At 36.8% G+C, this 26,820-nt stretch overlaps 2 protein-coding genes across 2 annotated transcripts; one reads left to right on the top strand and one right to left on the bottom strand.

Moving 5' to 3' along the window:
• Positions 1-5,196: 5,196 nt before the first annotated feature.
• Positions 5,197-5,811, top strand: LOC117341741. The gene has a single exon (XM_033903604.1). It carries the CDS (start codon positions 5,197-5,199, stop codon positions 5,809-5,811), a length of 615 nt encoding a protein of 204 aa, XP_033759495.1.
• Positions 5,812-6,753: 942 nt separating this feature from the next.
• LOC117342722 lies at positions 6,754-23,011 on the bottom strand. The gene is made up of 17 exons (XM_033904938.1): positions 22,579-23,011; positions 18,970-19,124; positions 18,155-18,285; positions 16,874-17,006; positions 15,915-15,983; positions 15,149-15,225; positions 14,676-14,760; positions 12,974-13,141; positions 12,327-12,413; positions 11,717-11,811; positions 10,331-10,417; positions 9,946-10,006; positions 9,420-9,527; positions 8,801-8,865; positions 8,423-8,494; positions 7,636-7,805; positions 6,754-7,405 (listed from the first exon to the last, which is right to left on the bottom strand). Exons 1-17 carry the CDS (start codon positions 22,643-22,645, stop codon positions 7,194-7,196), a joined length of 1,842 nt encoding a protein of 613 aa, XP_033760829.1. The 5' UTR covers positions 22,646-23,011; the 3' UTR covers positions 6,754-7,193.
• Between the last annotated feature and the right edge of the window lie 3,809 nt (positions 23,012-26,820).

Genomic DNA, 26,820 nt, shown 5'->3' with positions numbered 1-26,820 from the left:
ATTTTAATTTCTACATGTTTGGTATAGTTTTCGTAGTAAGTTAGTTACGTTATTCAGTACAAGTACGTAGGTATAATCTGTTTATTGTGGTAGCGATATTTCATTTATATATCTCAAAATGGATAACATTGATTTAACCGGAGAGATCGCCGATTTAGATGCGAGGATAGCTGCATTAAAGGACACTAGCATTAGGTTAAAGTCACAGTCAACTCCTCTGTCTAGTAAACATAAGCAGGTGAAAGGTAGTGGACCTAGGGATTCTGGTTTGGATTCTACGTGGCCGTCTGGTAAAAGTGTTGGTTACAAAAACACTAGGGATACTATGTATATGGGTCCGCGGCCTTCGGTTAGGTTTGATGATGATACCAGTAACACACGCGCCCATGATGACGTTGGACTGGGGTCACGGAGTACAAAATACGAGGACTACGGGGATTCGTACTCCAGTCAACAGGGGTCCACACATGATAACCCTCGCACGGACAGAAATAATATCGACGACGGTGTTACCATACGGAGACGGAAAACAATTGACCATGAAAAGGAAATACGTGACGAAGCTGAGATTAGACCGAAACCCATGACTAATTACATGAAGCCAGCGACATACGATGGAACGGGTTCTTGGTTGGATTATCAGGCACATTTTGAAGCTTGTAGCAGTATCAACCACTGGACGGAGTCACAAAAAGGGTTATATCTCGCAGCGTCATTAAGGGGTCACGCACAGACTGTATTAGGTAACATGTCAAAAGACAAACCGTGTCAATATACCTCGTTAACATCAGCACTGGAGGCGCGATTTGCTCCGAAAAACCAAACAGAGCTATATCGTTCGATGTTGAAACAGAAGAGATTGGGACCATCAGAGACAATTCCTGAGCTAGGTGAAGGAATTAAAAGACTGACATATCTGGCTTACCCTACGGTTTCTCGAGATGTAGTAGAGATGATGGCTAAGGATAATTTCATTGATGCCCTACCCGATGGCGATATGCGACTGAGAATAAAACAGTCCAGACCAAAGTCACTGAATGAGGCTGTTGGTTTAGCTGTCGAGATAGAGTCGTTCTGTAAGGTGGAAAGGGATAGACGGGATGAAATGAAATATGTTAGATCTGCCTCGGGTGTAGACCCTGATCATAATCCCAATCACGGAGATGAGGCTATAGAGAACCTTACTAGTATGCTTGGGTCGTTACAGAAATCTATCAAGAAACTAGAGAAAGATATGCATGACTTAAAAGCATGTAAAACAGACACAACGAGGAAGCAAACAAAGGAATCGGACGGCACTCCCGATGACTCACAAAAGGGAAGGTACAATGTACAGTGTTACTTTTGTAAGGAATTTGGTCATATGAAGAGAAAATGTCGCAAATATCTAGCAACTTTGGCTAAGAATACGAACGATGACACCTCAAACGCCAGACACTTAAAATGTGTACAGGAATACAGTGGTGCTGAGTCGGGGCTTTTTGTACACTTGGATATCAATGGAGTCCAGGCGAAGTTTCTGATAGATACAGGCGCTACTGTGTCATTGGTGTCAAAACAGATATTCCGGGACATTGATAGTAAACAGAAAGTAAAGCTTCAGCCCATGACACGAGATATACTTGGAGCCAATGACTTGCCCATGGCTACAGTGGGTAAAGGACGCTTCCAGATAACTATAGACTCTTACAGCTGTGAGTGTATGGCAGTAGTAGTTGATATGAAGCTAGATGGAATTATAGGCTTAGACTTCCTGAAGGAAAGCAGAAGTGTTATCGACTGTGCTCAAGGGAAAATGAGGATTGGTCAGAAGGACAGCACATTGACTTGGCAGGGAACACTGGGATGTTACCGGGTTAGCATGAAAGAAACACTAAGTATAGCTCCGAGATCAGAGGTAATTTGTGAGGGAATTGTACAAGTTCCAGACAGCGAACAACTCCCAGACGACACATTTATCATGGAGTCAAGTGAGAGGTTCATGAAGAAAGGACAGGCTCTGGTTGCAAGGACCATTGTCAATGCAGGTGAAACGGTTCCTTTACGGCTACTCAACCCATCGGATCAAATGGTGAAAGTGTACCGTCATACACATGTCGGACGAATTAGCCCAGTTGATAAGGTACTGGACAATGATGAGTCTGAAATTGGACAAAAGTATCAAGAGTTACCGGACCATCTCGTACAGCTTTATGAAGAAGCTAAAGAGGAGCTTACACCGGAACAGGCAAAACAGGTCAGACAGCTTTTGTTGAGGACACAGGATCTATTTGCTAAATCTGATGATGATTTGGGACGAACGGACATGGTCAAGCATAAAATAGATACTCAGAATGCGAAGCCTATTAAACAACCTCCACGACGGTTTCCCCACCACGCAGCAGAGGAAGTGGATCAACAAGTGCAAAGTATGCTCGACAGAGGAATAATAGAGCCATCGTCTAGTCCATGGGCATCGGGTGTTGTGTTGGTGCAGAAAAAGGACGGAAGTCTTAGGTTCTGTGTGGACTACCGTGCCTTAAATAAAGTGACAGTCAAGGATGCGTACCCTTTGCCCCGAATTGGTGAATCATTGGACAGACTGTCGGGAGCAAAGTGGTTCTCGACATTGGATTTGTTTTCGGGATACTGGCAAGTGGAGATGGACGAGACTGATAAGCAAAAGACGGCATTTGTCACCAGAAGCGGATTTTACCATTTCAATGTTATGCCTTTCGGGCTTTGTAATAGTCCGGCAACATTTGAACGGCTGATGGAGACAGTGCTGGCCCAGCTGAATTGGGAGATATGCTTGGTGTACATTGATGACGTCATTGTCCTAGGGAAAACGTTTGGTGAAGCAATCGCTAATTTAGAAAAGGTTTTCAACAGATTGACCAAGGCAGGATTGAAACTCAAGGCGAAGAAATGCCATTTATTTCGTAAACAAGTGTTATTTCTCGGTTACATTGTTTCAGCAGATGGTATATCAACAGACCCAGAGAAGGTAAAAGCAGTAAGGGATTGGCCACTTCCTGTGACACAAACGGATGTCAGATCATTTCTAGGACTCTGTAGTTATTATAGGCGTTTCATTCACAAGTTTGCTGAGATAGCCAAACCCTTACACCAGCTGACGGAAAAAGGGACAGCTTTCACATGGACAGAAGGGTGTCAAGATGCATTCGACAGACTTAAGAAATGCTTGACCACAGCACCAATCCTAGCGTATCCAGATTTCACAAAACCATTCATCTTGGACACAGACGCAAGTCAGTTTGCTGTTGGTGGAGTGTTGTCATAGTGCATTGATGGTAAAGAACATGTTATAGCTTACAGTAGTAGGGCACTTAGCAAGAGTGAGAGGAAATACTGCGTGACACGGAAGGAGTTATTAGCAATGGTATACTGTATTAATCAGTACCGTCCATACCTGTACAAACACAAGTGCCTAGTACGAACGGATCATAGTGCGCTGAAGTGGCTGATGAGATTTAAAGAGCCAGAAGGACAATTAGCACGTTGGCTCGAGGTCATTTCAACATATGACTTAGATATTCAGCACAGAGCTGGAAAGCTACATCAAAACGCTGACGCTATGAGCCGAATTCCGTGTCACCAATGCGGATTCTATGAAGATTGGGAACGCGACCAGGAGGGAAAACAAGTTCTCGTGCGAACAGCCCAGAAAGATGACAAACCAAATATTGCGGTTGACAAACAAGAGGATGAAACAAACGCACTGCAGAAACAGCAATTGGCTGATAGTGACGTGAAACTCGTTGCCGATTGGGTGGAAAATGGGATCAAGCCCAATTCGGATTCCGTGAGGCGTCGAAGCACCGTGGTGAGGTCACTTGTCGCCCAATGGGATCAATTAACTATTGAGAATGGATTGTTATGCAGGCGTTGGGTAAACCAGTCCAAGCAGAAAAAGTGTCAAGTAGTCATACCATACGGAGAGAGACGAAACATCCTGGAGATGTGTCACGATTCGAGGACTAGTGGACATTTGGGAGTACACAAAACTCTAAGCCGTGTGAGACAGAGGTTCTATTGGCCTGGCTTACAAAGAGACGTACGTCAATACATTGCAGGATGCAAACATTGTACATGCAGGAAGGAATGTGCGAAACGGCGAGCACCTATGCAAATAGAGCCTACCGCATATCCTATGGAGAGACTAGCTACCGACATACTCGGACCCTTACCGGAATCAAGAAACGGTAACAGATACATTTTAGTGGTCAGTGACTACTTCTCTAAGTGGACCGAAGCATTTGCCATGCCAAATATGGAAGCTTCTACAGTTGCTGAGCTGATCGTGGAGGAGGTTATTGTCCGTTTTGGTGTACCAAACACTATTCACTCTGACCAGGGCCGACAATATGAAAGCAGACTCTTCCATGAAATGTGTCTGCTACTTGGCATCAAGAAAACAAGAACTACTCCATATCACCCGAAATCGGATGGTATGGTCGAGAGATTCAACCGTACTCTTGCAAGCATGCTTAGCGCGTATGTCCATGACTGCCAGGATGACTGGGATGAGCATTTGCCATACGTAATGATGGCATACCGGTCTACTGAGCAGGAAAGCACAGGGTTTACGCCAAATATGCTTATGTTAGGCAGAGAGGTTTCAACTCCGGTAGATTTGTTTTATGATGTCCCTAGTGAATCCAAACCAGTCTTCCATAGTCAATGGGCTTGGGAACTTAGAGATAGACTAGTAACCGCTCATAGGGTGGCTAGAGAAAACCTAGAAGGGGCAATGTTAAGGCAAAAACACTATCATGACCTGAAACTGAAATGGGATCATTATGAGAAAGGAGAGTTGGTTTATGTGTTTTTCCCTCAAAGGAAAGTTGGTAGGACGCCAAAGTTGATGAGTTTTTGGCAGGGTCCATTCAGGATAATTGATAAGGTGTCTGATGTTATCTACAAAGTTATCAGTGATGAAACTAAGAAGGAACATGTCATACACGTTGATAGAATGCGCAGATGTCAAGCACAGATTCTGAAGGGTGAAAGTGAGACTCCAGCAGGGCCAGATGTTATCGAAGCTGACGGTAACACAGTAGAGTTGGATGTTGATTATATTCCAGATCTTCCAGAAAGCACGAAAGGTCGTGTCAGGAGAAGACCAGTCTGGATGACTGACTATGTGCTTTAACATAAAGAAAATAATTATGTTCATTTATGTGTTGCAGGAAGATGCCTCAAGTTAAGACAACTCCTAGGAAGCCAGGTTTAGTGTGTCCACTGTGCTCGGAGAGACTCCCTTCTAATGAGGAATGGACAGCTCATTTAGTGAAGTGCGGTACAAATGCAGGAGATAAGAAAAAGTTTGAATGCGACCAATGCAACTTTGTCACAGAGAAGAATGTATGTCTGAAAAGACATGTGGAAAGGAAACATCCAATATGCAATGAACTGGATGAACAGGATCCAGGGAGTGTGCTAGACATACTGGGGTATGTGTCTGAAGATGAACCTGAACCTCCATCCAAGATATCCAAGCAAGGTGAGATGGTCACTATCAGAAAGCCGTGCCGCCCACAGCCGGTATATACACCAAGACAGCCAAGCATTCATAAGAACTCTGAACGTGTCTCAGATAGTGCTGCTACATCCGTCACAGGTAGTGCACGGGAGCAGGAGGTGCAGACCAGGGAGTTCGGGACCCAGTTGGGTAACATTAAAACTTTTGTGGACGCGGCCGTACAAACGAACCTTTTCAGTCACAGACGAACCGTAAAGACAACATCCACGTATATGGAGAATGGGAAGTCGGTGGTGAGAGTTGAAGAAGAGGAATGGTTCGATTAAGACAGTACATAAACTATTTTTGTTTCTGATGTTCACATTTGAAGTATATGGGGGAAAAAAAAAACAAAAAAAACTTTGATGTTTTGATTAATGTGCAATGCGGGACGCATTGAATCAGAGGCGTGGGTAATGAAACGAATGAATGTAAATATTGTGATTAATAAACGATCTGTAGCTGTATAGTCTTGCTCAAGTCCTTGAATATGTATGTGTTTGTAAGAGCGATTCTGATTGGTTGATTCCATCCTGGCCGAGGGTATAAATAGAGGCTCCATCAGACGGGCAAGTCAGTTGTTCGGTTGTTCTCCAGCTTGCTCGGATGAAGGAAAACTCAGCGTTACAAAAAGGTAAATAAAGGTAAACAGTGACCGAGCTGAATAAGTTTGGGCCTAGCTGCATAAGTTAGGGTTGCACTGTTGTACCAGTATCACATATCGTTACAGGGTATCACAGTACAGGGCGACGTACTGTGTTACGGTGACTGTGACAGGTACCGAGACAAGTGTTTGCCGTGTTTTGGTAAACGGGTGACTTGGTCAAAGGGTGTCTCGGTAAAGGTACGCAGTCACGGTGTACGTGTGTCGCGGTCAAGTTGTCGTGATCACATAGTGTTGCGGTATAGGGTGTACGCAGTCACGGTGTACGTGTGTCGCGGTCAAGTTGTCGTGATCACCTAGTGTTGCGGTACAGGGTGTACGGGTGTAGGTACATTGTGATACAGTTGGTTTATCTAGGTAATAGGTTGTATTCAGGCTATCATAGTGTTAGATATTTACCAGGCGTAAATTAGGTAATTGTTACATATATATTGAAGTCAGGTAGACTAGCCATTGTTTTGTATATATTGTCGGCAATGTTTATGTTTTCTTACAACAGTTAGATATATATTGGGTCCAAGATGGAACTTGGTAACGGACTGTAGGCACGCAACCGTTACAATGTCAATCAAACTCTGTCATGGTGGAGATGGCTGACGAAACAGGTCGACAACAGACTGTCAAACTCCATGTGGGTTGAGACGGTTGACGACACAGCTCGCCCAGAACCTGTCAATCAAACTGTATCTTGGTGGAAATGGTTGACGAAACAGCTCGCCCAGAACCTGTCAATCAAACTGTATCTTGGTGGAAATGGTTGACGAAACAGCTCGCCCAGAACCTGTCAATCAAACTGTATCTTGGTGGAAATGGTTGACGACACAGCTCGACCAAAGACTGTCAATCAAACTCTATTTTGGTGGATCTGGTTGACGAAACAGTTCGACTAGAACCTGTCAATCAAACTCTATTTTGGTGGAGATGGTTGACGAAACATTTTGACTAGAGTCTGTCAAATGCAATATGACGGATGCCCAATTTGACGAGACTCCACCAATGGCCTGTCTAATGGACTAAGACTTGGTTGATTGCGGAGACGAGACAGATCAGAACTACAGTCTGTGACACAGATAAAAATGTGCCGATGGTGGCGACACTGGAGGCTAACAACAAAGTCTCAGTAATCCATTCGTCCACTATGTCCTGCAGAACTCCCAGCGAAACTGGACCGATTCTCAATATGACGTCATGGAATTCCTTCACGTTGAACAGTTTTCCTACGAAGGACAAACAACAAAAATGAAATACAGACCCAATCGGCCATTTCTCTTGTCAGTTCGTTTTAATAACAAACGGGAAAAAAAGTTTAAATGTTGTAATAAGAATCGACGAGATTAAGATCTAAAACTGATTCACACGATACTACTGTATTAACAATGGAAAAACTACACTTTGGCCTATTTTTTGCTTACAAATCAGAATTAATTATCGTTACAAGATTTCTTACCTAATCTGCTCTCAGAAATATTGCGGAGTTCTTTGATCTTCAGTTCGCCAATCTTATACGCGCATGCGTGCCCTGGCCAAGCAAGGAATTGGTTGACATCACGAAGGAGCGTTTCCTTAGCAAGACCGGTGTGATTCATCATGTACTCCACAGCGTCATCCCTACTCCATCTGGAAAATAATCACATCAGCTAATGTGAGATACGTGAGCTCTAGAACTAACGTTAAAGAATGTGTTTATTCCTATATGGTAACATTAGTTAAGTAAGGTTAGACTAATAATCTCAGTTCCTCTACTATCCATGATAGTGCATCCTTGAAGTAAGAAATTACTAATCTAATTCATATAATTGGATTTTTTTATACAACATGTTCACAAAATACTACTATAACTACATATCTAGTCCAATGTGTGGAATGGACGAATCTAGGAGTAAAACGTAAACGTTATTGAAGGAAGTGATATATGATGAAGATGTATCGATGTAAAATATAATTATTAATGAAAAGTCCGAATACATTACCAACTATACAATATATGACTTTCATGAGTGGGGTATAATGACTAGGGAGTGATACTTGTGTTTTGAAAAAGTATCAAGTCCGTTAAATTTAACTTCTTAATCAAATGGTATCCACAATATTACATGAATAGTTGATTGTAATAGGTCACATCACAACAAATGACGGCATTACCTTTTATAACGTTCATAGTCAGACTTAAATTATGATAACATGTACATATTGTTGTACAGCTTGTTCTCGTCTGTAATAGTTGATGACCTTACCCATACGCATGTATTCCGGTATCCACAACCAATCGGCTGGCTCGAAACATCTCGAACACATAGCGTCCGAATCTTAAACAAAAACAAAAGAAAATGAAATGTAAAATTTCAATAGAATTTGAATAAATCTGGACCTCATACACATATAACTAGCAAGTTAGAATATCATAGTATATCCACTTTAACGTATTTTGACTTGTACAGTTCATGAATATGGTATGTAATTCGTTAATTAAGCAGTTATAGATAGTCTTGAATGATCTATTGTTAGAATTGAAGAAGAGAGGACTGTGAGAAATGGCGATATACGCCAACAGTGAGAAACACAGTAGAGTCTAGTCCCTCCATATTACAATGTAACGAGAAGTCAAAACTCACAGGTCATAGGTATTGTTGTACAGTCCCATTTCCTCGCCAAGGTATTCGCTGTAAAGAGCCCAGCCCTGAAACAATCACACAATCTACGTCGATTTTAACTTTCTCAACGAGGTGATTTCAAGTCATGACTATAGTGCTTACGTTTGATGAACGAAATTACTATATGCCTAACTTACACCAAACATTGTCGCTCTTACCGTTATCAGCATCTGACGTCTGACAATTTAGATCCATGATGTTTGCATATTGCTTAATTGTTTTGTAACAAGCATGTTCATTGGCTTAGAAATGATGTTATCAGGAAAGAACGTAAAATAATTACGTCGTTTATGATTGGCTGATACAGCCGCGTAATAATCTCTAAGAGAAAAAGAAAAAGTCCATCAACAAAAGCAGATTTCTGCAGGGATTTTGTTTATCAAATTGAATTATAAAGATTAACGTGAATACATTTTTCGTTATGGAGCTAATAAAAAAAATGAAAAAATAATATAATTGAATAAAAAAGAGTGTACTCTCATCATAAACTGCATTTTTTTAAAACTGCTGTATGATACCCTCCACTGACACGGTGTCCTTACATATCGTGCGGTATGATAATCACAACTAAGTTGTTTACCTCTATGTATGCTGTATAGGAAGGGTACATGAATGGAACGGCGTGCCACTCTCCAAATTTAATCCACTGTCGATACCTCGGTAGGTCTGGGACATTCGGGTAGATATCCTATTCGAACAATAGGAAGATATGTTAACAACAATTTCAAAATCTGTAATAAACGTAAGCAAGCTATATATTTTTTATTATAATAAGTTTGATATTGAGAGCACGTACATGTACCGAGCTATCTATGTAATCTAAATGCATTATCATTTAAAGAGACACTAAAAGACTGATATTTTTTTCTGGTCACAAACACACTATATAGGAATTAAAAATATGATGAAGCACTGACAGGTCTTTCATGGTTTCTAAAATCTTACTTTGGTTACTCAATATATGTCGGATGTATTTTCATCAAACCCTCAACATCTATAAAAAAGTGACAAAACCAATAGCTTCGGCTCTCAATTTGAGAACAAGACATTACTTACATCTGGCCTGCCAGTAGGGTTTAAGACATTAAGACATTTACCGTGCTTACCTGGAAGTGATGGCCTGGGTCAGCTTCGTGAAGGGAAAGGGGCATCATTATAAAGACTGGTCTAGAAAAGAACAGTAAAATAAATATAAACAAAGTGTACAGAACAATGAAGGGTTTCAGTAATTCCTAGCACTAGCCTCTGTTACAAAGACTTTGGAGTTTAATTGCATGCATGGGTACAATTCAAACATGACGCTTAGTATCTGCTCCACGCCATGTTCCGATTAAAAAATCACCAATACGAACAAAATGTACAATATTAATATCTTGAAATGAAAATAATACTTCTTGCACATATTGTTATGATTGTTGATAAATGATTAATAGCATTTATCACGTTAAGTGAATTCTCAATGGATGTAACATTTGATCAAATATTTCTTACTTTTTTTCCGCCATCAGAATGTTCACTCCAAATGTTCCATTGTTATAACCTCCCCAGGGAAATCTTGCCAACCTTGTTCCTTCAACTCTAAAAACATAGTTAATATTATCATTTAGTATTTGATAGAGGGCACACACAAACTTTCGCAAATCCGTTGGGTTGGCAGAGTTGTCAAAACAGGTCGAGAAAGTTCGGGTTAAAGAAATTAATTTATAACACGGATACAAGATGGAGAATTTGGCAAAATGTGGGTTATGGATAGAGGTTGGAAATAACACAAAGTAGCAACAAATATTAAAATGGTTTATTTTTAGATAAAAAGAGCTATAAAAATTATTTAAAACTTGGAATCGCCATTGATGCTAAGGGCTTAAAGTCCTAATACCTAGGGGATGCGATGAGAAAAAATTAAGATAGGTGGGAAAAATTAAAATCAAAATCTCTTTGATAAGTTATTCACGAAAAACAGTAACTGTTACATATATATATATCACTTTGTACACCTCAAATATTCCATCATATCATTATCGAAAAAAAATAAAAATATCTTTGATAAGTTATTCATGGAAAACGGTTGCTGTTAACGTACTTGTACACGTAAAATATTCCTACCGATTGGCTACCACATTCATTTTCATTAAAATAGGTAACGTGTTCTTCTGGTTGGTGAGTGTAAATGTGAATAGACTTTGGTATATATCACGACCAGGGTATGGTTTGAGTGGGACGTTTCAGTGACTGCACTGTCAACTTCATCAGACAAATAACCAGCAATAGACTTTGGTATACATCACAACAAGTTTATGATTTATGTTTGACGTTTCGTTGACTGCTCTGTCACCTTCATCAGACAAATATCACAACTAGTTGATGATTGATGAGTGTGACGTTTGGTATATGACAACCAGTTTATGATTTGAGTTTGACGTTTCGATGCCTACTCTGTCACATTCATCGGACGAAAAAAATCATATTGTCTTACGATAGAATAGACAAAATGTTGATTATATCTGATGAAGGTGACAGTGGAGTCACCAAAATCACGTTCAAGTCATACAATGGTTGTTATACATACTGCAGTCTATTTACATGTGTTTAATGTCACAACGAGTCCAGGGAGTTTGTTATAATCATTAAAAGGTACATTATTCACACTAAACGATTTAATTAAAATAACTTCGGTGTATATGATCTGGTGGGGACGTGGAGGCACACTATAAATGTGCGGTGTATACTGTAAACGTGGTTATTTTCGCGGGTGGTTAATTTCGCGATTTCGATACGTAAACTATACGCGCGGGGGTACTTTTCGCGATTGACCCACCTCGCGTAAATATCCCCGTTTACAGTATTTAGATATATCACGGAGCCAAAGTTACATCTTACCTGACAGGAACGTGCTCTATAGGTTTAAATATATCCCAGAGCCGAGGTTCTATCAGTTCATGGATGTTGTACTCATTCTCTGATAACAATTCATCCTATACGAATTAAAAATAAAATATGGTCTATTTGAGGAGTAGCAATTGGAATTACTGAACACAGGTATGTAATTCCACATTAGATTAAGATAACTATATCGTCTATTAAAAAAATATTACTGTTCATCTTTTATATTTATATTTTATTTGATAGCTTTATCTCTCACATTCTGTAACACAATTTGGTTCGAGTCAATGACGCACATGAAACAAATAAAGGATGTTATCCCGGGAAGAGACAAATAGATAGAGTAGACAAGAGGAAAGGAAAGGGAGGAAAACTAATGGAGAAAGAGAGAAATTAAGGAAAAACTAACTTTTATAAGAAAGAAAAAAATCAACCATTACTGCTGTTCTAATCGATAACATTTATGGCGTGGTAAATTTAAAGGTTCATTATTAAGTATTTTCAAATAATATTTCTGAACGGATCGTTAGGGAATAAAAAAATCAATTATTGATACATGACTGTAGTTATATACATAGATGTGGTAACAAACACAGCCTCTCTATACCTGTGTGAGATTGTACAATCCTGGCACAGTTTTAAGGCGGTTAAAGAATTCGGTCAATGTTCCATTAAACTCCAAGTTATCCATCACCTGTAATACCAAAGTCATTTAGGTTACGCCCCCAAAAAACTCACATCCAACCAATGAAAACGGCACTGACAAAACTAGATTTTAGTTACACTGTACGCTGTTCCGTATGTTGGTAATTGAATGTAAACATATGAATATTGTCATTAGTCGTATATAATAATATAAATAATTGTGTATTGGAAACGTACTGGGTTCTTGACACTATTAGTACATTCTAAGGTATCCATAGATTATTATCACAACACAATGATATACACAACACATGGTAATATGGATCACGGATCTCAGGAAAGTTAAATGAAATCATGTTTTCAAGATGGGTTTTGTAAGTTTAACGCGCAGCTAGGGAAAGAGGCCAATCGTTAAAAGAACTTCTTAATATTAACTAAAACAGCTGCTCAATCTTTAAAGCATTTAAGACGGAGCAATTACCTTGATCAATACCATAACACTAATTTGAAACTATAAGCGAGTGTGAAAACAGGTGGCAAATATGTCTTTGTTTAATTACTATGAAGCTTACACCAATGTAGTAAATGTTGGAAGCAGTTATTCCATACCTTTTGCATTTCTAGACGAATGCGTCCCACTTCCTTTAGCCCAATAGAATGCACCTCGGCAGCTGTTAGTGGTAGGCCTGTGTGGTATTTGATACACGCCTCGTAGTATTCAAGCCCTTGGGGTAGTGTCGCCACACCTGGATCAGGTCGTGTATTTGGCAGGTATTCCTAGGTACAGTTATTATGCATTAATGTCTATATGAAATTGTCTCGTGAAATGGAACTTAATCACAATATAAAGATGAAACACCTCAATTAGAGCCAATTTAACTAAAACGAGACCGAAATGCATGCATTCCTCGATGACAAGACCATACCAGATGTAAAATTGCAACATATTAAACAAGAGTTTCCTCTCTTTGCAACATACGCTGCCTTAAAAATTAAAAATTGACTGGTTCTTGGCCTTGGTTTAATTAGAGCTTCGCCCTGCTTTGGCCGGATTGCCTGCCTTAGAGCCGATTCTCCTGGTAGGCTGCACTCGTTCATACTAACTAATACAGTCCAGGGTCGCCATCTTGGTCAATTCAATAGAGGAAGTAATGTTATAAATAATGATGTGAAATATTGACCAAAGCATGCCTTACTAGATACTTATTGGTATATGAATGCTCAACAATAAAAATGACAGGATCGAAAGTCCTGAAATGTCATTGTATTTTCTAAGCAATATTCCCTATCCTCCGCTATCATAACCGAGAGCAACCATGGCGGAGATTAGCAAAACAGGATGAGAAACAGTCTTAAGAAAATGAAATACATCGATGTCCCCTTTCACAAGATATTCGAGTTACCGCATTTATTGATATATTGCCGATCGGTAAATATAATATTCCATCGGAAACATGCCTATCGACGTGTTGAGCCTTATCATAACATCGTATACACTGCCACAAGTGTGGTCACTGCTGCGTTTGACGTGATGTCACGAGTCCGAATCGACACGGCGGGATCTGAGATGGAAACAGTTTCCGTCAATATTCTATTGTATCAGCACAATGGTTATCACACGGAACAGAGTGGTATCTAAGCTGTCTCTATACAACATGGACCAAAATTATGTGTAAGACGTTTAACATGTTTTCCTATCAACATGATTTACGTTGAAGCGAATTCGTAAAACGTCGCGTAGGATTAAAAAAAAACAAAAACAACATCTGAACAACCAAATTGCCACTGCCAATGTATCAAAGGCTTTGCGTAGCGCATGGACGAACCAGAATGACCTCTCATAGAAACTTGCATTGTACCTACCCTTAAAACGATTATAGATGAGGCCATATTTAGATAGATAGAATAGATAGATTGTATGTATCAATTTCAACAGTTTTAAAAATCATGATCAAAGAATTTATTCTAAATCTTAGATGAAAAAATAGCAATCCTAGTAAAAACACTGCTTTGAAATATATATATTTCTATTTCTTTCCTGTACAAATCGTGTAGATATATTATATATACTAATGGTGATGAAAATACGTTAGTGAAATTGAAAATTATTTATTTTACAACAACTACAAAACAAGATAAATCAATTTGTATTAATCACGCTTGTTGGCCCGGACGTAAGCGCGCAAGAGGTCTTACGGAGGGAGGAAACCGGAGAACCCAGGTGAATCCCACTATGTCGGGCAGGTGACATCATACCTTTCATGGGAAGTTAGTTTTAGTAAACTTAATTAACATGAAGTGTGTTACTTACACCCATCAGGAATCTCCGAACATCCATTATCGTGTCTTGTAGCTGCTTCAACAGGTTAAACACTTCCTTTTGTTCATATCGCGGTCTAAACATTTAATGATAAATAATGTATAAATAGCATGAATGATTATTAAAAAACAATTAACTATTGATATAAAGTCAGATATAGAAATACACAGAATACAAACTAATAAATACAAAGTTAATGACATATAATTCCCCAGTTAGTTCTCAAATTCATAATTTATATCTAAATAAAATCTTTCACCGTTCATATTTTCTTACGGCGGAGAAAAACAAAACCACATCCGTTAGAGTGATACTTAGCTATAAGTGGTTTTTCAACTTTAATTTGTTATGTAGAATAAAAATAGCCTGTTTTAGCTTTTGACAAATCTAAACAGGAAAACAAGAATATTCATGGTAAGATAATTGATCTATGAAGTAATGTAATTTGCCATTAGGTGTCTCACATAGCATAAAATTCATCCTCATTCCGCAGTAACATCATCATGCTATTGAACCATTCATTCATCTCGTGTGTGCGCCCCTAAACAAAGAAGACAAGATAATATATAGAAACAGACATCAAACAAAAACAACTCTACAGATACGTTAGCGAAACCGTGAGATAGTATATCTACTGAGTCAGTTGTGTTCTGGAGAAACTTTAATAAACATGGCGTAAATAAGAACGTAAGAACGATTTATCATCGAATGAGAATATAACTAGATGTTTTTAGAAAGGTCAGTTGTTTACAATGGTTTATGCATAATGTCTGAATATTATACAGATGTTAGTGAAAACATACACGTAAGTAATTCGCCTAGCTCGCGCCATCAATAGGTGTTATGATATTTTGATCATGTAGCGTTGTATGTTTTTTTTATTGACCATCAATGAATTGTATTTCATATGTGAAATATGTTTTTTTTTCAGATAGAGTTCCTTCTTACATATGGATACCCGTTAATAGACACTGTCCTTTTCTTAACCTTATTGTGTTAATAGGATGTCAAACAACACCAAACCAGGCCTTATGTAAAGGTCCCCTCCTTAAATAATTTTATTTTTTTGATACCAAACTAAGATAACTCTCTAAACGTTTTATAGGGGCAACATACGCTCTTATGTACTTATACCTAATGTATAATGTCACAAATATATAATCACATTGGGATTTTCGATATAAACAAAGTGTAAGAGGTTTGTTATATAAATAACATATTTATAGTTACCATGGCATATTTATGATTTGTCCTTTTAAGATGTATGGCCCTCTTCATCAAGTTGATGAGATCTGTCGCCTAGGTACAAAACAAAAAAAAGCTTGATGTCATAGGTATTTTAAACGGGGTCCAAATGTGGAACCGTTACCACGCTTAAGATATAATTAGTTGTGTTCTGCTTACAAATAAAACAATGAATATCATCATTCCTCTGAATTTACTCTACGCTATAAAGGATATAGCCCGTTTGCTTTAATTCTCTTTCCATATATTTTACCAGCTATTTCCGCTAATTTGCTGATTTGTTCCGTAAGTTTCTGAAGATTCTAGACATGACAGTAAGTTTCTGAAGGTTCCAGACAAGGTAGTACGTATTTGAAGGCTTTACACATGAACTTCACAAATAATAAATGTTTAGGTTCTTTACCATAAAGCTGTATTACTACATAATCACAATCTTACGATTATCCCAACGTACCGATCACACACGATATACCCCGTTGTAAATATAACGACCCGTTTTTTTTTTGCCGAAACCTTTATAAATATAGACTCTTTCATGGCTTAATGTAACGTTTCCGTATATTATATCAGGTAAATACAGTTGGTGTAACACCATTGGACTCTTCATAATGTCAACATTGGGCCTAGCTGAGATGAACTAGTGTTTATATATTGTTGAGAGATTGTAAGCTTTCCGCTTCTGCCATTCTCGCCATGATTCAGTGTTTATTTGTATCTAAATAAATTCTAGCGATGTATACGTTTTAAACCAATAAAACATATCCATTAATAAGGGTATAAAGCTGTTAAGGTTTAGGACCTCCTAAACAAGTAGGTATTGAGAAACATGATAGTCACGATGTGTTTTTATATATAGCCATTTAATAAACTACTAATGACACCAGTACTGAACGTACAACAACCTGTGTTCTACCATTCTGCTCATTTCAATTTTCCCCATTTACCTGTTTTGGATAACCAGCGAATCGCCCCCGATATCGTTGAAAATGTTGCTGCAAACCTCCTTTAGGCAAGAACCAACTTCTACTTTTTGAATATAAGGACTCCATGACGTTGATGGGGTTAAGATTTCCAAATCTGAAACGAAACCTGGTGTGTCACTCAAAATAAAAGAGATGTTTGAGGGGATTTAACATAATTAAAAACTGATGCATTTTGTATCTTCTGTTTGCATTATTAAAAAAAATCATCTGTTTTCTTGTTTATTTTTCGCAGATGAACTTTTAAAAATATCTTCCCATCTGGCTGTGTAAAAAGCAAACACTTGGCTCGGATACGTCAGTTAAGACGTAAACATTTAAACGATGCGCCTGGTGTATCTCAAATCTGTTCATTAGCTACCATGGAGCCTCTGTAGGAGTTAGGTAAATGATTCAAAAAGTCCGATTTTTTATATATAAGTATTAAATTTCGTAAGAAGCTGGAAAGCACATGTTATTGGTTTACTAAGAATATTTTGATCTCAAAACGGGTACGTTTTGTTTTGTTATTTATCCTATGAAATTGGTTACTAAATGAACAACATTAAACATTTATTTCCCAAATGTTTGACTCTCTTAGTTATCAGTATGGATTGGAAATAATACCGTTAATTTCTGTGTGTTAACATTGAAATTGTACAAATTAATTACCGCAAATTTCTGAGTGTACCGTACATTTCTGAGTGTTAACATTAAAATTGTAAAACATAAATTACCGGAAATTTATGAGAGTGAATATTCGAATTTTACAAATCGATTGCCGCTAATTTCTTAGTGTACGCATTTAAATAGTACAAATCAATTCCTGTAAGTTTATGAGTGTACCCATTAAAATTGTAGAAATCAATTGCTGTTAATTTCTGAGTGTAAGCATTAAAATTGCACAAATTAAATCATTTCAATTGTTATATTTTCTCTTTCCGATCTTAATATCGATGGGTGAAGACTGTATATGTACAGAAATAATGCATTTTTACGTAGTAGAATAAACAAAAAAATCCTTTAGAAGAAACATGCTTTTAATACTTTCACACGGTCTGTTGTTGGCTATATGATTCGAAACTAGGAAAACCTGGTTGCATTTCGTGGTATATATGAACTGTCTTGGAATTAAAAACAAAAACCTTACAAATCATGTTATGTGAGTGAAATACAGCTGAAATATCTAACTTAATAGAAAAGTAATGTAGGAAATTATCATAGTAGGAAGCTATGAACAGACTATATTAGAGACACTAAACTTACTCTCGCCATCTGTAGCCCTCCAGAAATGTCTGTAAGTGGTCCATAATGATCGTGTACCGCATCTTGTGTTGTCTGGACAGCTTGTGTTTGGAGAGAGATTTAAGGTCAGCAACCATTTCTTCATTAGCAATCTGTGTACGACACGAAATACATTATAGATTCCGCATCATGATATAGTGTAAGATTAACTACTACCTTCTTTAATCAGATTGTTATTGTCTTATTATGTTTTTTTCGCGATTTCCGAATACAATTTTTTTTTTATGATCGACAATTATTTTCCGTATGATAATTCCCACCAAATGTACGTCGTTAATATATATACAATGTAGTTGATATGCTTGGTTTATCAGATTTTACCAGCCTGGTGTTGCTTGTGTACAGAAATCAATGCTTCTAAATACCTGTTCTTTTATTACATGTACATTTTCAACATTTGTTTCCCATTGTCTTGACGTAATCTTTTTTGTTCGCAAATAAATTTAGTAGTTGTTTTCCTCCAAATATTCCGAATTTGCTTGTTCAAAACCAACAAACAAAAGAATAGTACATATGTTTACATTTTAAAGTTGATGATCAACGTCACGTAATGAGTAAATCTTAAAACGATATTAATTCGGATGATGATCATAACCATTCTTATTTGATATATGACACATAAGCTCCGGCAAACTACAGGAAATACATGTTTACAAATCATTTGTTTAAGAACTAAGTCAACACCTTTATATATATTAATATGCATTTCATCCAAACGGCAATAATTAAAATGATAATGTTTATTAAACTTGTTTTAAACTTGTATTAAACTTAACCTTTCTCCTTGTGAATGCCTCCTGTGTGTATGATGTCAGATTTTGATCGTATACGTCACATCCGGTCACGGTAGCGAATTCTGGGTATTCCTGTAACACGTGCTCAAATAAGTGCTCTTCTATTGCCTCTAATCTCTCGTCCTCGGACATCGCCACTGCAACACAATAAAATATCCAGAAAAATGCACATGATTGGGTATTGGTTGTTTGACATCCTATTAACACAATAAGGTTATCTAAGGAGGGGACCTTCAAATAAGACTTGCTTTGATATTGTGTGACGTCCTATTAACACTAAGATTTTTTAAGGACATTTACAGAAGGCTTTAACGACCCATACGATATGTGTAACTAATTACATCAATACAACATTTGACATAACCATCGCTATCAGTGTCATATTGCAGATTGCATCAATGTATCTGCAACCACAACTGTATAAAACAATTTAGCTGAGGTGTGGTTGTAGGCCTCAAAACTGCAATTTTGATGTCATAAGTATAACCGATAATAAATGACAACAAAAATGACTAAAAATGGGTTGTACTTGTAGTTAGAATAAAGCCATGTTTGATGTCATACCAATATGATAAAATACTGTTTTTAATCGATGTTTGTGACACAAAAATTAAAAAGAAAAGTTTTGTCCAACAGAATCTTTGATTGCTTTCAATTCTTTTAGCCATTTATACAATTTGTCAAAATCTCGTTTGACTGCTCCAAGCGGGCTGTAATGCAGAATTAAAAAAAACAATGTTAGCTCTATTTCATTTTCAAAGTCTACATAGGTAAGGATTTAAATAGTTTGATGTCCGTTAATGTTGCTGATAATAATCAAAATTGAGTCTGTATTTGAGTTATTTCATAAACATAACTGTTTCGGTGTTTTGAATTCGGAGTTTTTGTTAGAACTCTACTAAAAAAGAAACAATTTCGCACATCGACATTTTGATTTTTATCAAAAGGAGGGATCAGTATTCATTAAAATAGATGAGTGCTGGGTGGTGGAATGAAACAAACTGAAAACGTTAAATGAGAAACCTCCATGTCGAGGGATAGGCTTTACCTGAACTCGCTTCCCCCTGAGGACAACATGTGTCGCTAATTAAGGTAATGTACTTCAACATACAGGATCATGTATCGTTAAAATCATATTTGCAAGGCTGCCAACAATTTGCTATTTTCAGAATAATCACTCTGTTGCTCCAACGGGGCCAGGGACGACTTTTATCTACCGGGAAATAATAAGTAAAAGTTGAAAAGGGAATATGTATTGAATTACCCTATATACTCGATCGGTAACTACTATAGTCTGATGAACAACTCCGTGTGATGGAGACAAACTCGCATCCCACTAAACATTGACCACAAATTATGATGAACTCTTCTGGTAAGATTTCTATGAAAAGCCATTCTAATCAAAAACAAGATAAATTCAACGCATTAAATCTTGACTATTTATCGTGTCAGACTTGTTAACTCTTGACTACTTATCGAGTCAGACTTGTTAACTCTTGACTACTTATCGAGTCAGACTTATTAACTCTTGACTATTTATCGAGTCAGACTTGTTAACTCTTGACTACTGATCGAGTCAGACTTGTTAACTCTTGACTACTGATCGAGTCAAACTTGTTAACTCTTGACTACTTATCGAGTCAAACTTGTTAACTCTTGACTACTGATCGAGTCAGACTTGTTAACTCTTGACTTCTTATCGAGTCAGACTTGTTAACTCTTGACTACTGATCGAGTCAAACTTGTTAACTCTTGACTACTGATCGAGTCAGACTTGTTAACTCTTGACTACTGATCGAGTCAGACTTGTTAACTCTTGACTACTTATCGAGTCAGACTTGTTAACTCTTGACTACTTATCTTGTCAGACTTGTTAACTCTTGACTACTTATCGAGTCAGACTTGTTAACTCTTGACTACTGATCGAGTCAGACTTGTTAACTCTTGACTACTTATCGAGTCAGACTTGTTAACTCTTGACTACTGATCGAGTCAGACTTGTTAACTCTTGACTTGTTATCGAGTCAGACTTGTGTTTAACACTTGGCTACTTATTAAAGTTATCACGGTTTTGACAAAAACGGCCTTTCATAGACGTATAATTAACTTTAGGCTACTTATCTAGTCAGACTTGCGATTAACGCTTGGCTACGTATCGAGTCATACTTATGATAATCGTTTGGCTGTCTATCGAGTCAATCATATCAAAATTTATGGTCCAGATGGACACGTCGATACGGGCGATATTCGCTTTATTCAAATGATAAGCTATGGGAGCTTTGTATGACCGAATTATCGAGAGACTCCTTCCATGGAATAGAATACGAATATCAAGATACTTATGGATTCTGTCGAAGATTATGTCAGAAAATGGCTAAAATGAGAGCTTACTGCATCGGATTCACTGCTAGCGTGGATTAATTCAGTATAATCCTAATTCTTAGAATAAGCAACTAACATTCTAAATGAAAACATAACAAGTCTGCGTTTATTGATCCCGATGTCAAACCCACACTAAAGGATACGACTAAGACCCATAAGATATACACCAAAGATGAACTGAGAATAGTACATTCTCTGATCGACAACATATTTGTTGAGTCTGGTGTCCAGATGTGCGCTCCTCTGTTGTTGGCAGACTTAAGAGCTTATCCAAACAGGTGATCTTGCAAAGTCCTTCAATTTCACCTATTGGGGTATATTGACGGTATGTCATAAACCACTTTATTGACCATGCCGATGGAATATTCCCTGTAGAGTATCAAGAATACTTTAGACTTTTCAATATCAGCCGCTTAACTAGATATTTTCGTACAACACGGCCAATAACGACATAATGCAACTTAGCTTTGCCATAAGCGTGATTATTTTAATTTTCCAAATTGTTAATATTCCATTTTTATACAGTAACATACCCGCTTACCCAACCTACGGTGTTTATATACCCCAGCTGATTCGATGTTAAAAGACATGTTCTCTTTATCACGACTTCCATGACAGATGTCGGCAACTTTCGGGGAAATTGACAACATAAGGTTTCGAGATAGGCATATTGATGAAGGGAAATATTCCGTCTCCTTGTACAACATAAAAACAGACGTGTTTGGGAAAAAAATCGTCATTGTGAAGAAATTACCAATGTTCGACATGAAGCAATGATGTTATTGAATAATAAAGTCATACATATCATTATGTATCTAAATAGCTTATACTCCTTTAATAGACTCAATCTTAATTGGGAAGCACACTAAACTACGAATTGTCAAATGAAGAAATTGAATATTTCAGACTAAAATGTATTGGTTAGAGTTCTTGAATAGATATGAAATACTAGTGACTCGTTTCAAAATTGTACAAATCTTGATGACACTTATGCATAAAAGACTATAGAATATGAGTAAAAATGAATTTTACTGAAAAATGGAAAATAGGAAAAAATCAGTAATTGATGACCGGAAATATATTGGTCACTAGATCTCACATATGTGTTACATATATTACTTCTAGCGATAATGATATTCTGTAGGACTATGATTTTCAAAGCATCTTATGAATGATAAAATAATAGACACGACTACCTGGTGGTCTTACCTTTCTTGTCGCCATATATCCCAGAATGTATGGTCAGTACCACAATTAATCCCAGAAAAATCTCCATCGCAAGGCTGGTCGTAGGGTCTCGGTGGGAGTCATGTTGTATTTATGATCAAACACAAACTTACAATTTCAGCTAGCAACATAGAGCATTTATCATGTTATCATTTAACAGGTCTTACCGGTTCATACAGTTATCTTCAAACTAATCTAACCCACAAAATCGTTTTTATCGTTGTCTTTTCATTGTTTACTAACAATAGAAATGTATTGTTTAGTATAAACAATTAAAATTACGAATAAAGTTTAAATCACCGATCTGGTTATGCTTCTGTATCTCCAGAAAATAGAAGAGGAAACATCCAGTATTGAGATATGATCACGTGACTTGGATTCTTCCCGGCTGTTACACAGCCAGTTTTCGGTCAGAATTCTGTGGGTAGACTCGTAAAATTAATACATATTAACACAGATTTACAATTAACAATATTTGAAAAATATACTATTTCTTAACCCTTATGTGCCCTTTAATTCTGATAATGATATAAACTGGATGACTTATCAAGCTGCAATGCAAGTTGACCTAGTTATCCAAAGTATTGTCTTCTTAACATCTCATTATGGAAACTGAATATCCATGGACGAAATGTTTTATAAAAATCGAAATATACTTGAATTTGCATTTTAGATGATCATTGATAGGTGTTGATTTCTTTTGTATGGTGTTATCATTTGCGATATTTTAATTTTAGCCTGAAGACGTACGGATCATTGGACCCCTGCTGGATTCGATCACTCCCCAATAAACATAGACCATGATAAACACAACTGGTCTGTGTAAACACAGAACGTATCTGCTACCTGGCATATATTGGCATATAATAAAACAATGTTTTCCCCCAAGATACATGTAAATAATTTCCAACTAGAAGGATTGCCAGGGTTGAGGGGCCTTTGGTTCAACCCCCTGTACAGTAAATGTCCTCAAACACTGGAGGGCTCTCATACTCTACTCGTCGTCTTTCATTCAGATTTGTTACAATCATAACACATTCCTAATTATATGTATTGTATCTTTAATATATATGTATTTGTTTATACAAAACAACTCTTATTTATTTGCAGCCTGTAATGTTCCAACTTAGAACTTGTTTCAAAATGTGTTTTAAAAACATTAAACAGATTTGTTTTCCTCTCATAATAAAAACTCTCTTCCGGGGCAGATGCGAATGAAACATACTGGTGCATGTTTTGTAGGAAACTGAAGGAAAACCTTGGAACACATACATTAACGAATTGTGTACACCCAGCTGTGAAAATTAACATAGCGCGCGTTCCATTATGAGGATTCCACGGGGAAGACGTAACGAATGGTGGCTGGGGGTTATTACTGACCGATAGTGTAAAGTGTTTAAAACAAAAAGGTTAAACTCGAAATCTTCACCATATTGTATCCAACAATAACATATTGTTAATGCACAATGATTTTTATTAGATAAGCTTTATGATTTATTTTGTCAGAATTATAGAATTACAGAATTATCAATCCAGCTATCCATATCATCTAATAGACGACCTCCACAATGATCATGTCAGGGTATCGGGCCGACCATCTCTGCGCCATTGAAGATCGCCGATGTGGCGCAGCGGTATTCTGGCTAGGCGATTGGGAGCCGTAGATCGTGAGTTCGAGGCCTGGTCAGGGCACGAGCCAAAACGTTGTCTTCCTTCGTCATTTATGTAACTATGTTATATATATGTAAGAATTGTACACAATTGTCGAAATATACACATGTGCGTATCGATTTTAGTAACGTATTTAATAACGCAAATTATTGTTCTTATTCCAATATTTTATACCTGCTGTCGCTGATAGGTGAAGTACACTGTACATAACATCAACGCTACCATAAGATAACATATATCTGTCAGTGATAACAAATATCTGTCAGTGATAACAAATATCTGTCAGTGATAACATATATCTGTCAGTGAGGTCCATCAAACTATCATGAGAATCAATTACTATATATGTACCATGTATTAATTATCATAACACCAAACAATCTGTCAGCACTGTGAAGTAATCAACTATCAGAGAATCATTCCATATTATGTCCAATGTATTTAATATCATAACACAAAAATCTGTCAGTGAAGTAAATGTCAACTATTCAGAGGAGAATCTTAAATATGTAACAATGTATTTATATTATAATAAACACAAATACAATGTCGAGTATTCCTTTATATTATATTAGAGACTATTTACCAATTACCTATTAGGATTATTTGGGATGTTTTCATATCTCATTCTAACCATAAAACTGATATATATCATGTTAAGTATAAAATGTAATTGTATGAAAATGCAAATTTTATTTATTTATAACATATATCTGTCAGTGATAACAAATATCTGTCAGTGATAACAAATATGTCAGTGATAACATATATCTGTCAGTGATAACATATATCTGTCAGTGATAACAAATATCTGTCAGTGATAACAAATATCTGTCAGTGATAACATATATCTGTCAGTGATAACAAATATCTGTCAGTGATAACAAATATCTGTCAGTGATAACATATATCTGTCAGTGATAACAAATATTTGTCAGTGATAACATATATCTGTCAGTGATAACATATATCTGTCAGTGATAACATATATCTGTCAGTGATAACAAATATCTGTCAGTGATAACAAATATCTGTCAGTGATAACAAATATCTGTCAGTGATAACAAATATCTGTCAGTGATAACATATATCTGTCAGTGATAACATATATCTGTCAGTGATAACATATATCTGTCAGTGATAACAAATATCTGTCAGTGATAACATATATCTGTCAGTGATAACAAATATCTGTCAGTGATAACATATATCTGTCAGTGATAACAAATATCTGTCAGTGATAACATATATCTGTCAGTGATAACAAATATCTGTCAGTGATAACATATATCTGTCAGTGATAACATATATCTGTCAGTGATAACATATATCTGTCAGTGATAACATATATCTGTCTGTGAGGTCATCAACTATCAGAGAATCAATACTATATATGTACAATGTATTTAATTATTATAACACAAATATCTGTCAGTGAAGTAATCAACTATCAGAGAATCATTAATATATATGTACAATGTATTTAATTATCATAACACAAATATCTGTCAGTGAAGTAATCAACTATCAGAGAATCATTAATATATATGTACAATGTATTTAATTATCATAACACAAATACAATGTCAGTATTTCCTTTTTATATATTAGAGACTATACCAATACCTACTTAGAGATTATTGGGGAGTGTTTTAGTATCTCACTAACAATAACTGATATATATCATGTTAAGTATAAACTGTAATTGTATGTAAATGCAAATTTTATTTATTTTATAATAATTGCGAAACAAGTGATATCAACCCATATCAATCGCGCTTGTTTGCCCAGATTGAAGCGCGCGTCCCTATTTGAGCAAACCAGAAACCACGGGGAAAACCCACGTGGTCGGGCAGATGACCCAATCGGGGAATCGAACCCCGGCCACTTAGGTGTTAACATTTAACATACAAAAGAAAATGCCAATATTAAAATATAACATAAAAATCATCAATATATGTCAAATGTAGCAATGACATGTTTACCCGGATTTAATTATTTGTAAACCAACTACCTTCCACACTCAATTTATTTGTTTGACGGCAAGTTGATATCTTGCAATCCATTGATGATGAGCCAGTGAGGTACCCTTTTATAGTGTCATCGTACCGAAATGTCTTATCAGAACATTACAGTGACATCAGGAAAGGCTACATTATACTGATAATAATGTAAAATATATTGCATTCGTCGTGAAATATAAAAGTTTCATATCAAACTAATGGAACATAGTTATTTTTTTTTTCTTTGTGGGTTTTTGAGGGGCTAAATAAAAATGCCACCGTTCGGAATACATGTATACTGATTAAAGATTGTACAACCGACACACAGATTCAGTGAGGCCAAGATCAGCAACACTATTCCGAGGTATGAACACGGGATATACTGTAAACATATTTATCATTGATAAGGCGTGTAAAGTAAAGGAGATCAATCCTCAGTTCAATGTTATCTCATCTTGTCAGGACATGAACACTATGATAACATCAGAATAGACCGTGGCATTTGATTATACTATGAACATGCTATTTATAATAACTTAACGAAGACACG

The sequence above is a fragment of the Pecten maximus genome, chromosome 14, assembly GCF_902652985.1.
Source record: "Pecten maximus chromosome 14, xPecMax1.1, whole genome shotgun sequence".
In the NCBI taxonomy this organism is placed as follows: Eukaryota; Metazoa; Mollusca; class Bivalvia; order Pectinida; family Pectinidae; genus Pecten; species Pecten maximus.
Note: the sequence above shows the minus strand (reverse complement) of the source record. Positions and strands in the feature narration are given on the sequence as shown.